This window comes from Strix aluco, chromosome 6 (assembly GCF_031877795.1).
Source record: "Strix aluco isolate bStrAlu1 chromosome 6, bStrAlu1.hap1, whole genome shotgun sequence".
In the NCBI taxonomy this organism is placed as follows: Eukaryota; Metazoa; Chordata; class Aves; order Strigiformes; family Strigidae; genus Strix; species Strix aluco.
Genome location: NC_133936.1, coordinates 9,023,902 through 9,040,728, shown reverse-complemented (window position 1 = coordinate 9,040,728; position 16,827 = coordinate 9,023,902). Strand labels below are relative to the sequence as shown.

At 39.0% G+C, this 16,827-nt stretch overlaps 1 protein-coding gene across 5 annotated transcripts in view; it reads right to left on the bottom strand.

Annotated features, from left to right (window-relative positions):
• Positions 1-16,827, bottom strand: part of NCKAP5 (NCK associated protein 5) — a 431,510-nt gene that overhangs the window by 63,793 nt on the left and 350,890 nt on the right. For all 5 annotated transcript variants that reach the window (XM_074828613.1, XM_074828612.1, XM_074828616.1 and 2 more), the window contains 2 exons: positions 3,401-3,505; positions 58-249 (listed from right to left, as the gene is read on the bottom strand). In XM_074828613.1, coding sequence (XP_074684714.1) covers positions 58-249; positions 3,401-3,505 — 297 coding nt within the window. The remainder of the gene's footprint in view (positions 1-57; positions 250-3,400; positions 3,506-16,827) is intronic.

The following is a 16,827-nucleotide window of genomic DNA, read 5'->3' as shown; positions in this document are numbered from 1 at the left end:
TTCATCTTGTTTCAGATGAATTTAAGATAATATATGAAGAAAATTAATTTGATTTACCCTTTTGCTGCATGTCTTTCCATCATTCCAAGTGTAGGAGGAACCACTGGAATATTCACTGCAAGCACTTGAGAGGGAGAGTTCACTGCTACTGCAGCTGCTCCGGGGATACAGGCGGCTAGGACCTGTCGTGTTTAATTGACTCTGGCATTTCAAGACAGGTATACTGGATTTCACGTTCTTCTGGCATTCCTAAAATATGAGAAGAAATAGAAATATCTTATGGGTGGAAAAAGAGCATTTAACTTCCCCTTGATTAAGAAGGACAAAGAAAAAGCAAGTAAGCTACTTGCACCTTCCTGTTGTGCCATTAATACCTGGTGAATTTAATACAGAGAACTAAATTAAAAATTGTTAACATTTTCATTTGGCGGTGGAAAAATCCACAATCCTCCATGTTTTCTTCTTTATTCTTGAGCCAGTATTCTGCTCTTCTTTTGCTAAAGATTATTCTGAGTCTATTTGAATTATGCTTTGTACATAAGCAGCGTGCTCCAGTAAGATACAGACAACAAAGTTATAAGAATACAAGTACATCTTGACAACTGCATTATAGCCCTACAATGTAACAGATGAGGCTGTACACCCTGGACAAGGTAAATTAATTTAGTATCCCAACCAGAATGTCCACTGAGAATGGAATCTCTCCATTACAGTCTAATTTTGGTCTCCTATCTAGTTCAAAGCTTTGTCTAAGAAACTCTCTGACGTAGGACAATCCATCTTTGTGTCGCTCGCAGACAGTTGAAGCCTCTTGCTTATGCAATTTATTGACACTTTATGGCTGCCTTTAGTACTTGTGTAGTTATCGCCCCTCTCCAAATGCAATTTCAGCTGACTGTGACTAAGTGCCAGCTTTGAGGAAAAGAGTAATGAAGAGCAGATAGCACTTTAGGTAAAATATTAAACCTCTGTAGGAGTATCTAGGATGCCTTTAATTTGTTTTCAAACTAATACTCTTGTGCCTAACAGTGTTAGAGCTTCTTTAATGTTAAGTGCCTGCACCATTCTGTTATACTATTCTCCAGTTTCCTTACAGAATCAGAGATATTCTTAATTACCAGGAACACCAGACAGAGTGACATGACTCTCTTTCATAAAACTTTGCTTCAGATTTCATTAAGGCAAGCTCAAACAATATTTACTGATTTTTGTACGTAGATATATCCCAAATTAATTTTGCTTAGATGAAAATTTTACCTTTATATTCAGGAAGACACAAGCAATATAAAGTTAATGAATCCACAACACAATTATCAAAACTGTATATGCAGTAGACACAGCTTCTTCATGCAAATCTCTGGAAAAATGCTCAGTTTGTAGGCACTTTTCATACACTAACATGTTTGTTGGCCTTCTGCTAATTTCTTCCACTTATTCCCCCATGTCCTCCCATTTATTACTACTAGGGTTGAACCTTTTTTCAGTTAAATGGGAGAGAGCAGAATTTTTACTGCTGAGGAGCTCATCAGTACAGCTGTTCATTGCTCAACTGACATAATAATGTTCTGGTTTTGACAAACGTAACTACAGGGCAAATCATTATTCTCTGTCACAGGCAAAACCTATGAATGGGAAAATCATTTAGAGGTAGCAAGAGCACATTTCACCTCTGGGAGTTATTGGTACATGTTCTCCTAGGAAGTCAAATGGATGCAGGAGGAATAGCCTTTAAATACACTGGATACCCTGGCTCTGGGAAGAATACATCTTTCAGCATCAGAGGCAGGCTGATGTCTGTGTTTTTGGCTCTGAAACAGACTTTCTCGCTTTGTTGAGACAAATTACTCTTTATTTCTGACATCATGGTTCCCATGGGAGACCCTCTCTCATCAGCTTTCTCAGCTATGACGGTGTCACTCCCTGTAAGGTTGACTGTATAGAGGCCGATGGCAGCATCCGCTTGTTCTGGCTATTTCGTTGCCTTTCTGCTGTGGCATTGGGAAAACATGTCATGTCAAATTTCTGCCCTTTATACTAGGCTACGTCCCAGTCATCATAGTGTTTAAGGGAAGGATGCCTGTAAAATCCTTTCCTATAAAGAGTCTCCTGTAGGAGAAAAGAGGAGATCACAGCATACTGACAATACTGCCTTCCCTCCCTGTCATCTTCAGCTAATCTAAGAGCCTTTCCATCCCCTCACTTCGTTTCCTTTGCACCTAAAGAGAGGAGAGAGGCATTTGGTCCTACGGTTTTAGCAATGGGAGAAATGGAGATATCTAAGCAAAGCAAAAGGACAGTATATTACTGTAATCATCTTTATTGTTTAAGAGATGAGAAAATGTGCAAAAAATATCATGCCATTACAGATTCTGAAGTAGGATATCTACCCCATTTCTAGATTGCATTCAGACCACTAAAGAGAGAGTGGAATTTTCTCCTGCAATTTGCCTTTATTCTCTAAATTATCTGAGAAAGTACTTTGAATAGTATGTTTATGATGCATTAATTAAATATATTTAACTGGCATATGGGTCTATTAACTGACATGGCAAAGTTTTAGTTTTTTGCAATCATGACTCTTAAGTTATTACTTTTAATGAAATTAGAGTAAAAAGGCCCGAATGTAGTATTACAATTGAAATACATAATTTTTGCTAGAAATCACAAAAAGTTGAAAGAATCACACTATTAAAGACATAAAACTCTATATTAGAAAACCCTAACCTGAAGGCTTAATTACATATAATGCAAAGGGTCGTTAGCATTTTTGTGAGCCTTTGAAACAATGCCTTTTCATTAAAGTACGTATTACAAAGGAGATTACATTTTTGTTGACACTACTATACTTCAAGATCAAAGCCACACACAGGTTCAATGTTCTGTTCTTGCCCTCTTTGTTTCCCTCTATCTTTATGTGACTTTTGTTTTTTAAGCTACTTTTCTCTTTGACAATGAAACATGAAAGCCACACTGGCTAACATTTTGCCAAATAAGCACAAAGCTAACGCCATCTAAAAAAAAATTGCAGAGCCCATGAATTTTTAAAAGTTCATACATAATATATCATAAAAGTAGGATGAATAATACTGTGTATGGGCTTTAATAAAAAGCTCCTTGACCATTTCTCAGAGACCCTGAGATGTAATCAATACCCAAAAAGGTATACTGGGGACATTGCTAAGATTTACGCTTTTTGGCACAGAGTGACACTATCTGCTTACTATATCAACTGAGGACACAATATTGAATTTCAGAGAACAGAAGGAAGAAGAAGTATTGTTATCTGCCTCAACAGTGTTTCAATTCAGAGATCAGCTTTATGGCTCATCCCTGACATCAGACTTCAGAGGCGAAAAGGAGGGTTCCAAATGAGGGGTACAAGGACGGCACAAAAACTCACGTGAATCTGAACATCAGCAGTTCGAGACTGCATCGGGCTTCTGTTTCGTTCTACTTCTGAAAGTAAATCTCCAGGTGAGAGGTCTAAGATGCGTGAATGGAGTTTCTGGGGGGGCAGAAGGGAATGAGCAAAGCATAAGCATTTGTCAAATATGAAGCAGATCAGCATTTTTAAAATTCCAAACTCTGTTGTTAAATTTCAAGGGAAATGAAGACCCCGAGGTACAAGAGGATTTGTTCTAATTTGAAATGTTGCTCTTTGTGCTTACTTTGTCCAGGACTTCCTGTCTGCAGAACAGATCATTCTTCATCCAAAACAAACTCTACTTTTTCTTCTAGTCACTGTTTTGCAACTTATCATTACTTCACAAGCAACAATGACAAATGAACACAAGCCTCACCATTATCCACAGAGTTTGACAGGTTTCAGGAAAAAAGCATAAAAATGAACTACAAAATTAACATTTATAAATCAATCAACATGTTAATGTTGTTTTATTTACGAGCTGTTACACTTTGAGTGAATGATTGCAAAAGTGACCCTATTTTTCAACAGCATTGATCTGCTGAAGGCCTCCTTTGCACACATTTTAACTCAAAGTCATTAATGTCATCTGTTAGGAACAATTAATGTGAATAGAAAATAATTGCATCAGGGAACTAGGGACTCAGAGGAATTTGTGCATTAATATTCACATGCTGTTCGATTATATATACAGTTCTTTTTTCAGTTTTGCATGGAAGGATGGCTAAGCTTGTGTTTTTTCCTCCATGTTCACCTGTATACTAATTACTAAGGCTTTCAGTGTGCATTAAGCCTGATTTGTTTTAATTGCAGTTTCAATAAAATCCATGATTTATGTGAATGTCTTGGCCGATGACTTCAAAAGAAAAAATATCTGCAGTCTTGTCAGTCATTGGACCAACATATCATGTAACAGGCAGTATGGATCTGACTCACAGTCCATTGAAATCAATGAAAAAGGACTTAAAAAAAAACCCAAAACAAAACAGAAGGACTTTGGATCAGGCTCTTTTTATTTTCCCATTAATTCTCCAGGCTTGCAACCTGAGAGACCACATCTGTCCCCTCCTCAGAACGGGGTGCTCAGCTTAAAGGAACAAATAGTGCAGACGCTGCCAGCGCCCTTTGCCAGGGGGACCCTGTGAAGGATGCAAACCATGGAGACTTGACCTGGCTGCATGAGTGGCCCATCACCCTGTCCATCCAAAAAGCCCGGTCAAAGAAGGAAAAAGAATCTGTAGCCACAAAAGCCCTTCCACACTGTGCAGTAATGGCAAGACAGTTCTTTGCAGGGCCCTGAAACATCAGCCACACAGTATCTTATGTCCAGCTACTCCCCAGCCTGCTCTCTTGGTACCCACTTGTCCTGGTTTAACCAGGATAGGGTTAAGTTTCCCCAGCAGTGGGGGGGAGCTCTAGCCGGGTTATTCAGATACCATGTGGACGTCACATCCTGGCAAGTCACATTTTCCTGGTGCGGGAGCGCGGTGCACTCGTGGTTTTGTACATCGTGCTTCCCACTGCTGTATTTGGTAGCTATTTTGCTATGTTCATTGCTGTCACTATTACTGTTATTGTTATTGTTGTGGTTTGTTGTGTTGCTATTGCACTGTTGTATTAATCCTTTCCTTATTTCAGTCTTGGGGCTTTGTATTTTTACTCCCTTTGTGGGGGAGGGGCAGTGGCCGCGTGGTCTCAGACCCCGGCAGGGGCTAAACCATCACACCACTTCAGAAATTAATCTGCTAGAGAACAAAGCAGGTGGCCATTCCTACAGCCTCTGTTAATCTGCATCCTGTGCTTCAGGCATCTATTCCAGACAATCTAGCAATTTTTTTAAAAAACTACTAATTATAAATTTGGGAGTAATTTCTGAAGAGTTACAAACTTATCCAGGTTACTATCTGTTGCAGACAGATTATGGAAAATATTTTCAATGATCAATATTGGTATAAACATATTTTGTCCAATATATTGTTGAACAGATTAAAATGCTACAAGCACTCAGTATCCAAGATACTTTACATTATAAAGTACATCCAGGCTATGTGTTTTTTAACATCAGTGATGCCTATCACCTAGTTATTCAGCATGCACCTTTTAAAGTGTTATTACTAGAGTTACTGTCAGGTGTTTGTTCAAGATTTAAGCTCCAGGTAAAATGCCTTCCCAAACTCACAGACTTACTGACCGTACATGTGTTATTCTTGACAATAATTCCAACTGCACTGTTGAACCACCAGAGAATTCCACTGTTTTCAGAACCAGGAGTGACTGATGTTATAGTAGTGTACTTGCTCTTTACAGAGGAATTAATTACTTTCTTCAGTGAAACCAGTCACCTAATTTTTGTTCCAGAGATATTTCAGTGGAAGTTGCTATAGCTAGATCTGTGCATTAGAGATGATGACTTGGGATATCTGAGATGGATGAACATTTATACCTGAACATTTATTTTCACAGCAAAAAGTATCCGAGAAATAGTACTACAGGAGTTCTACAGTTGTAAAACTGTCTTCCATTCTTCCAACAAGATCTTTTAAATACTTCATTACATAATGGGAACATATATGCATCTCAATAAGGGAAACTAAATGTACCCCTATAATGTCATTTAACAGAATTTAGTGTGCTGCTCTTATTATCCATATCAGACACAAGACCAGAGATCAGCCCAATTGGAACAGGCAGAAAATAAACAATTTTTTGCCAGTGATAAGATGTAGTCCAGCAGAGCACGCTGTGAATGGCTTAGAGTTATGGGGCTCCCTCCACACTGGCTCAGTGACCAGAAGGGCTGGGCTGCACATGGGTCATGCTGTGTTTGAATCACCTTTGGCAGTGTTGAACCTTATAGAACTATAATAACAAAGGTGAATCAACAGACAAATGATTAACAAAGAAGGGAAGTGTGTTCTCAAGATGTATAATGTGATTATATTTCTGTATCAAACGAGATCATCATATTGGGAGTATTTCCCCCCACACATATGCAAATAAACTATCAGACACATCGTCAGCACAATGACTAGCATTAACAAACAGCATAACAAAGTTTGAAATCATTAATTAAATATAGCCACACAGCACTGAAGCAAGTCATCCAATTACAAAAGAAAAACGATAAGAAAATTGTTTTCCTTTCATTTATTTTTTTCTTTTTCCTTCTCCATTTTCTAATTAAAAAATGGGAAAAACTCTACTATTGTTAAAAAACCTCATTAATGATCCACTTAAAATCAAGTAACAGATTTCACCAGGTGCATTGGTGAAAAAAGGAAGACTGGGGAAAATGTGGGCCCTCTCCGGAAGGAAATGGGAGACCTGGTTATCCGGGATATGGAGAAGGCTGAGGTACTCAATGACTTTTTTGCCTCAGTCTTCACCAACAAGTGCTCCGGCCCCAGTGCCCAAGACACAAAAGGCAAAGGCAGGGACTGGGAGAATGAAGAACCACCCACTGTAGAGGAAGATCAGGTTTGAGGACATCTAAGGAAGCTGAAGGTGCAGAAGTCCATGGGACCTGAGGAGATGCATCCGCGAGTCCAGAGGGAACTGATGAAGTGTCTAAGCCACTATCTATCATATTTGAGAAGTCGTGGCAGTCCGGTGAAGTTCCCACTGGATGGAAAAGGGGAAACAAAGAAGACCCGGGGAACTACAGGCCAGTCAGTCTTACCTCTGTGCCCAGCAAAATCATGGAGCAGATCCTCCTGGAAACTATGCTAGGGCACATGGAAAGAAGGAAGAGATTGGTGACAGCCAACATGGCTTCACTAAGAGCAAATCCTGCCTGGCAAATCTGGTGGCCTTCTACAGCAGGGTTACAGCATTTGTGGGTAAGGAAAGAGCAACTGATGTTATCTGCCTGGACTCGTGCAAAGCATGTGACACTGTTGCACATGACATACTTATCTCTAAAGTGAAGAGACATGGATTTGACAGATGGACCACTCGGTATATAAGGAATTGGCTGGGTGGTCGCACTCAAAGAATTGTGGTCAACGGCTCAATGTCCGAGTGGAGAGCAGTGATCAGTGGCATTCCTCAGGGATCGGTGTTGGGACCGGTGCTGTTTAACATCTTTGTCAGCGACATGGACAGTGGGATTGAGTGCATATAGCAGGTTGAGGGAGGTGATTCTCCCCCTCTACTCCACTCTTGTGAGACCCCACCTGCAGTGCTGTGTCTAGCTTTGGGGCCCCCAACAGAAGAAGGACACAGACCTGCTCAAGAGGGTTCAGAGGAGGCCACGAAGATGCTCAGGGGGCTGGAGCACCTCCCCTGTGAGGACAGGCTGAGAGAGTTGGGGGTGTTCAGCCTGGAGAAGAGAAGGCTCCAGGGAAACCTTAGAGCGGCCTTCCAGTACTTAAGGGGGCTACAGGAAAGATGGGGAGGGACTCTTTATCAGGGGGTGTAGGGATAGGACAAGGGGTAATGATTTTAAACTGAAAGAGAGTAGATTCATATTAGACCTAAGGAATAAATTCTTCACTGTGAGGGTAGTGAGACACTAGCACAGGTTGCCCAGAGAAGCTGTGGCTGCCCCCTCCCTGGAAGGGTTCAAGGCCAGGTTGGACGGGGCTTTGAGCAACCTGGTCTAGTGGCAGGTGTCCCTGCCCATGGCAGGGGGTTGGAACTAGATGATAAAGGTCCCTTCCAACCCAAACCACTCTATGATTCTATTCTATGATGACTATGCTAACTATGTATTTTGATTCTAATTTCTTCTCAGATACACAAAATGTACTTGCTCCTTTATGGTTATTTTCAGATGACAGCCATGTCATGCAATGCAACAAAAGGTAGACCACAGCACAGAATGACTTCCACAGAGAAGATCACATCGGTTTAAAAGAATACTTTAATATGAATCTGAGGAGTTACAACTATAAATCCATGTCACATGCCCCATTTGTTGGTGCCCTATATAATGATAGGGGGAAACTCGGCAATATTTGTACATGGTGGGGAATGTCTGGGCCCCTTTGAGCACAGGAAACCATCAGGAGTGCAGAAAGAGTGCAGAACAGAAAACCCTTATGGAAGTGAATACAACATTGGCTGGGCCAACTTGCTTGGAAATTACCCTGTACTGAGTACTGCCGGGGCAGGTGCGGACTGAAAAGGCCATAGCGTCTCAGCTAGACTGGACCCATGTCTCTACAGAAAGCAGGTGCTGAGACGTACATAGGCCAGGGCAGAGCAGAAAGGGCCTTTCTGTGGCTGCCTGTGACCAGTAGCAGGGAAGTTCCACCTTCACCTGTGAAGACTGATGCAGAAAAGGCTGTGCCCTTTGTGGCTCAATGTCAAGATTAACTCCCGTAACCCACATAAAAAAGAAAAACAAAGTAATTGATAATTTAGGTGGAAACCTATTATATCAAGTGCAATAGGAAATACAATTATCTGGCAGGCAGATAACCAATCCATCAAACAGTAGGCCAGTTCCCCCTCCCCCCAGCAGCATCCTTATTAAGGCTTTCTAGGAAGATAAAAGGCGGCTACTACGTGCTGGCCTGAGGCACTATTACAGAGAGACTCCCCTAACTATTGTGCCTCTTGACTGTATCTGTGCAGAATATCTATCAGTTTCCATCTCCTTTTTGAAACATCTAATGGCCTGCAGCATTGCCAGAACAATTTTCAATGAATTATGCCAAACTGTACACGGCTCTCCAATACTGGATAAGTTAATTGCTATTAAATCAATTGGCTTTGCTTTTCTCACATGAGCCAAAGTCCATCATTCACAAGAAAGAAATTCTCTCTCTAGGTTCTAAGGAGACATTTTCACCCTGGTGCTCCATGCCAGAGCTGTAAATGTTTGTTTGGTGCCTGTGGCCTTCTCCCATCTTTGCTGTTATCTATCTGGGGCATCACAAACCTGAACAGGCATACTCTGAACTGCTCTCCTATATAACCTGACCATTGTAATTGGACTGGCAGGGAATACCTTTTCTGCAGCCCTCACACTGCTCATTTTTAATAATTCTTTGCACGAAGAAGATTCCCCTCAAGTCCACAGTCAGCAACACCACCGCTCCAATTCTACCCATTGTACTAAATGAGTTAAGTCTTAGTAACTCCACCAAAAACATGCAAAAAAATGTGCAACACAAGAAGACTGCTGATATGGTGATCTCTTTATAGGTGTGATGGAGGGTCATGAAAGACAAGAGCTCTTTCTAGCTGACTTTTTTTCACAATCATCTGACCTGTCTCACTTTCCTGATCCCTTGTTCATCTTTAACTGTCATATCCATCAGAAGCAGAGTGCAGCTATGAATTAATCACATCCAGGATGAGCTTTAGTTTCAAAGGTCTTGCAGAAATCATACTCTATACTATATTTCCATTGCACCATAAAAGATAGCAGACCAAAGAAAGAAAAACATACGATTAGTTATGCCATTTATGCAGTATTAGCTTATGCAGAAATATAATCTTTAATGAAACTAAATCTTGATTTTTTTAGTCCTTAGATACATTGCAGAGGGGATCTTCAGCTGGAGATGAGAGAACATCCTTCACTCATTCCATCAGAAGTTACCTAGATTAAGAACACGCACTACTCAAAGTATGAAGTGTGAACTTCACATACACTAAATACTCTGAAATAAAGGAGAAAATTACGTATAGTTAAGGAAAAAATAATAAAGCCTCTGAAAGTAGAAACAGATTTTGCCTTTAGACAAATCAGAGTTTGTAATACATATGCTTTTGACATATGGCAATTCTGCTTTCTAAAGAGAGCATAACAAGTGGTTGTCAACAGAAAACAGCCGAATATGAAGCAAAAGTGAAAGCTGCAAAAAGATGCCTCCATTTTATTTAATTCTAATAATCACTAACATAGGAAATGTACTTGCAACTGTCGACTGTGCACATACAGCAATGCCTGATGTTTTATTATATATAATTGATGCCATGAAAATAAAATTATAATAATTTTTTCAGCTCTTGGAAGTTATATATTTAATAGAAAATTCAGAATTATGTCCTACTTTCCTACTATTCACTTAGTATAAACAGAATTTCATGGCCACCACTGTTTAACTTTGTAGTGAAAGAAAATTATTCTTTCCATTTTCACAGTTTATAATGGCAATACCAATTGTCATACCAAGCACTTTGCACTAGTTAACCAGCTTGGTTAGGAACTTGCCTTCATTCTTTCAGCTGCTTACTGCATGTGAAGAAATGCAGCTTCCCAGTAGAGTTCTTGTGCGTGGTATATGGCATCCCAGATTCCTTTTTATACCTATCCTTTAGGGTAATTTCAGGGACATTTCACTGTGGAAATAGCTGTGCTTTTTTCCTTCTAATTCTCTAATAATTTGCTTTGCAATCATCATTTATCCAGACAGTGCGAAGTTAGTTCTGACTGTGGCTATTTCTTATAAATATTTTAGACTAACATGAACACCAGCATTATGGTAGTTCAGCTGCAGAATACAGTGTGTCTTTAAGAAGCATTCCTGTCCTTTTTACCACTTTTCAACAGTGCCTTTACATGAAATAATGTCCCCTATGCAAAATCATATTTTTGTATTTCTGCCCAGAAGTCAACAGTTAATAATGTGATTTTTTTGGTCTCAGTTCCAGGAATAAAACATGTTTTTATCTTATAAGCTACATAGGAACATCCATGTAGGTGTATGTCTCTCGAGATTTTCACAAGTGTGTTAAAAAGAGACCAAGATTTAAAGGATGAGGAAATAAGAAAACAACTGTTATTCCTGGGGGGAGGCAGGGAAGAAGTTCGGTATTTTCAAAGGAAGAAACACTAGGTTCAGTACTAACTTTCTATGCTCTCAGCATTAGGGTAGTGTTCTGAGTCCATGCTCATATTCCCTGGTAGTAACATGACAGCTCAATAATTCTTCTGGATTTAAATCTTTTGTTTATAAAACTTGCTACATGTTTACATGTTTGACTATGTGAGATTATTTTGCAATGAATATTTAGACTTATGTTTTCACTTGTACATATAGCAACCATGACCAAGCAATTGGTACCTGTGCATTTCCTTAAGGACCAAAATTTTGCATCAAGAAGCCAGGGAAAAGAAAATGGCAAATTATCAGCAAAGCATAGGAACAAACAGAGGTTCACCACCACAGCTTTCTTCTGCCCCTATTCTTCTGCTGCAGAACATCCCCTAAAGAAAGTGAATAAAGCTATGTAATATGGGTAACAGGAGTTAGTGACAGGAGACATCTAGGAGAACACGTGATATGCAGTCAATGTGTCAAGTTGACCTTTCTCCTACTGTTGGGCAATGCTTAACCATGTACAGGATTGGGGCTAAATACATTGCTGCTAGGGTTTTCAACAGCTGTATCGCAGGAGGCTTACCACTATAGCTGGTTGTATTTACTTTTGGAGGGAGGAGGGCATTAATACACAGTAAGTGAACCCCAGGATAACTCTTACAGTGGTACGTGCAAGCAATTGGAGACTGTTATTTATTGGTCTTACCTACAGCTGTGTAAAATACAGGAAACAGAAACATGCAGTATTGCTCAGTGGTAACAGGAGGAAGAGTTATACATAACATAAATATTAAAGGATTAACTGTAAAATACATTTCAGTAAGCTAAAACAGTTCTTAGCACAAAAAAGTAAGTTTTCAGCTATTCCAGAAATTTCAAGTCAAGTGGATTTGAGTTTTCCATTAATCTAATAAAAACACTTCCATGAAAGTTCTAATTTGATATTTTCCATTTGTTTCTGTTGTTCTTCCCTCCTACTAGGCTGACTTTGCTAAAAACCCTAAAAGCCTGATGATACAGAATATGCTAGACTTTAAATTCAAACTCAGTATTAATAGTGGTTTGTCAGTTTTGCTGGCAAATCCTCCAGGCGAGTTTACTGAGACTTAACTGACAACATCCAAGACAGAGTACAAGCGTATGATATTACAAACATTTGTATGGAAGATTAGGGTGCTAAAACTACATCAGAAAATCCGGCTAACAAGGCAAATCCAGCACAAAAATATAAAACAAAGGTTTCATTTGCATCTGCTTCAGATTTTCCAGGCTTGCTGCTCTCTGTTATTATCGAGCCATCCAGAGATGGCAAAAACCAGTGAATTAGATTCCAAAGTAGCTCAGAAGGTTGGAAACTTATATCTTAGGGTATAAATTGGGAGGTATTAAGCAGACATTTGATGCATAAACATAAATAACATAATCTCTCTGTATTCTTCAGAGAGTTGACAACATTAATGCAAGCCTAAAATTACTCCTGTTCCAAATCCCTTAGTTTTATTAATTTTTATAAACTGCTTTAAGTAAAAGTTACAGTGAAAGACACAAAGTAATCCTCTCTGATCCTAGTTTTCATTTTATAACTCTATCAGTGTTTTCAAGCTCTGAGACTCCAAAGTAGTCTCATTTTAATAGCACTACGGTAGGAGTCTGTAAATATTATAGTAATAATAAAATGAGCTAGTTTAATTTCTTAGGAAAACGCATGTATAAAGTTCCCTGTGGTTTATAATTACTGTAAAGTCAACAGTGTACATCAATGACCCGCTAATCAGCTAGTCAGAATGTAAATAATTAATGAAATAAATGTTTTCAGTGAGCTTCCTCATGGAAAACTCCTTGGAGAATGGTAAAACAGCAGTTTTGTGAAAATAGTATTCTAGAAAAGCCTCTTATTAAGTACATATTTGTATTTAGTTTGTTATTTATTTGGTACAAAACAGTAAATGTTTTTTGTAAATACCTTCCTATTGATCTAATATTAATTAATAAGTTAGTTTCACTTTGCTAAATATCATGTAGGTGCTGTGAATTATGAGAACATCAAAGAGTGAACGGCAGACTCCTGCACATCCTGACACCTTCTCTTGTTACATTTCTCATAAACGAAACCATTTTTCTCTTAACATTTCAACATGGTCAGAATCAGTCTAGGAAGCAACTTTATACTGAACTGTGACAAGGAAGAACTATACCATTAATCTTTTACGGCATGCCCTACACATGCTATCTATGCTTTAGCAGTAAAAAGGTGGGCTGTTTTTTATTATTTCACTGTATTTAAGAAATGCTTTAACAGGAAAACACAGATGAAAAGTACTGGTGTTTCAGTCTCCAATAGGCATTGCATTATCAATCATTATCTGACTAAATGCTACTCACTAATTTCAACACGCTGCTAAATTGCTGATACTATGACAGTCAGTGATACTCCTGGTAGCATAACATAATTTTGGACTTTCTCTTTGTGATTCCTACAGTTTAAAATTCATTTTCACATTCACTTTCTGACTATGCCCCAAAATCATCTAAAGGAATTAGGCAGACCTCAGTACCATCTTGTTATTGACATTTATGTTGATCGATGTTGGCTCTTACAGAATTGGAATCTACAGATCAATTCCCTTATTAGATTCGTTCTCAGTGCTGCCATGATCATTTTATCACTGAAGCTGCTGCCATCAAATGCTGCTTTATCACTTTATAATGGGATAAGCTGAAGCTTTCCTCTAGCACATAGTTGGAAATGAAAACTGCCTGAACTCTGAATATTTCTTTCACAGCTTTTCAAAAATATTCTTATAACTGCATATGTCTATTTTAAAAGCTATTTTAAACTCAATTTACCTAACCAGTAATAATTTTTGCCCACAAGAAAATTCCAGTTCTCATGGTGGTAAAAAAAAAGGCTAATACTGGAGACTGCCCTGGATTTATTAATCACTTTCTTTCTGCTAAGTGTACAAGTCAGATGATAGAAAAAATAAGGCTAAGAATGAAGATATGACAGACAAAACAAAATGGTCTCAGGAATATTAAGTAGCATTATGTGAACACACAAACACACATGCAAACACTCAAAAAGCACACAGAACAACAAATACATACACAAGCTTTGTTGCAAGTATTTTATCTTGTTTTGAACATATGCAGGGCCATGGTATTTTTGTAAGAGTGGTGTTACAGCTCCTGTTGAGAGAGGAGTTCATCACATTAATTTAAATCTCCGATAAAATAAATTAGCTTTTTTATTGCCAGGTTGAACTACGGGGCTATGATTGTTATGTATTGCTACAATCTAAGTCTTAATGGCATTTTAGCCCTGTGGTGGTCAAACAGAAACCATTTCAAACCTTCTAAAGGCTATTAAAACATGTGCAGATGTCTGGAAAATTAATACTATTATCTAACTCTAACCTTTTGCCTGTAGGAGGAAAAGGAGAGAGAAGGCTCAGGGAAGATGTTTTAGATCAATACATGGCAACCGAGGAGTGTAAGCACTGTTTCACATGGAAGTTCATTGGCTGTGAACAGGTGATTCAAGTGAGCAGATTCATCCTTATTTGGATTTTGTTGAAATCATTCATTTACTCAGAAAAATAATTTTGAGAGATGAGCATCATTTTTACAATCCTTCCTCACTGCTGTTTCCCAAGGTCCAGCAAGCTAGACACTGGAAAGGTTCATTCATTTAAATGACAAGAGCACGAATTTGTCAAGGTTAATGTTGAACAAGCCATATTTTCCTTGCCTCAGTATTATGCATTTAAAAGTTTCCTCCATCCCTCCACCTTCTTCTTTCTTTTTTTTTTTTTTTTTGGTGTAATACTGTTGAAATGTCAGATGGACTGAAAGCAGATTAAAAGTAGGAGGATTTTAAGACATACTTTTATCATTAGTTTAAGGCTTTTACATACATATTTTCTCTCTAACTCTAATGCATTGTTTTTGGCTCTGACAGAATAATTTCAAATAAGGAGAGAGTTTTTAAGAAGGTTTTCTTGAATACCTGGATACAAGGTACTTTATCCTTTTTCCTCAAAGCACTTACTTGAGCTATAGTTTAGAAAGAGTAAGTGGGCAGATTCCCAGCTATTAAGAATTACTGGCTCCACTTCTTGTATTGAAATTAAAAGAATTTCTGCCAGGTCAGGAGTTGTCCCATAGACTTCCCAAACTTTTGCTGCTTTTCAGAATTAAAGCTTCTAGAAGGTCACAGTGTGCATGTGTATTTCATTCCTGAAAGACTCAAATCTGACCACAAGATCTCCAAATGCAGTTCAAGTTTTGCAACATTTATCCTGATAGACAAAAATCATAGGGCTTGTGTGCAGGACAGAGTACAGTTCTGTAGACCTGATGATCTGAATAAGGATCTCAAATCCTGGCTTCAGACCTCTGTAATTCCACTGACCTGCTCCAGAGCAGTGAGAAAACGTGCAAGGATCTCGCAAATCAGCCTGACCATGCAAGTCAAGAAATTTTAGTACGGCTGAAACACAGGTGAGGTGGGAGAGCCAGTGCTGGTACCAACAAGGAGGGTGCACCATACTGGACGATAGAGGATACAGACCTGCAGTGCCCACGTTCATCTGCACCTCGCTCCTATTGCTGTAGTCAGGAGGAATACCAGGAAATGGAAAATGAGAACTGTCAGTCATTGCTCCTGGGCCAAACTGTGCTCTTGCCAGGGAAGGTACAGTGCCCTCTAAGTACTATTTAGGACCTGGACCAACCTTGGGAGTGCTAGGACCTGGCATACGATGGCACTGAAGAGAGTCCCCTCTCCCGCCCTGCAACCAGTACCAGGGGCAGCCTGACCCCAGGCTCGAAGCAGCTGTGAGCTTTAGCTCTAGCATAGATGGCTGATAGCTGCAAACCCTTTCAGCAGCTGTCTGTGCTCAGGAGAAGTGGTGCCAACATTTGATTAGGAATCTGTGCCCTTGCGAATTGATTGTTTTTTCACTGTAGATAAAAGCACTGCTTAGGAGGTATTATACAGGAATTTCAAGAGGGGTCAGCTCCCTGTTTGGCACCAAGTAGCCAGATTATTAGAAGTGCTCAGCACAATGCCCGAACACCTGAAAGTCTGGTCCCATGTGCATGAAGAACCTAAAGACCTAAATTAAAGGTTAATTCCATTTGTTATTCCCCTATGAACTGGTGAAGACTGGTAACAGAGCTGAGTACCCATATTTCTAATTATTGTCAAGATCTCCTAAGGACCATTTAGTGGAATAAATTTAAGTGAGGCTCTAAAATACAGCGCTAATCTCTGATTCATGTTCACATTTGCAGTATCAAAAATCCATAATAATTGTGCCTAGACCTGTGCCTGTATCAACTGTAAGGAAAAGTACATAAGGTTTCTTTAGAGAAGAAACCGGAGTTAATAGTAATAGGAAACCTAAAAAAATAAATAAATAGATGTAGCAGTTCTGCTTTTAAAATAAGACTGAATATAAAAATTTAGGATCAAAACACTACACAATTAAGTAGTTCATCTCTGAAACTGTATACCAGAAAGATGAACTGAAAAGTATGTGCATATTTGAGACTTTTAAAGCACTGATATTAATTCAAGATGCCATTACTTTGGCAGTCTAGTTTCCATACTCCTAATGC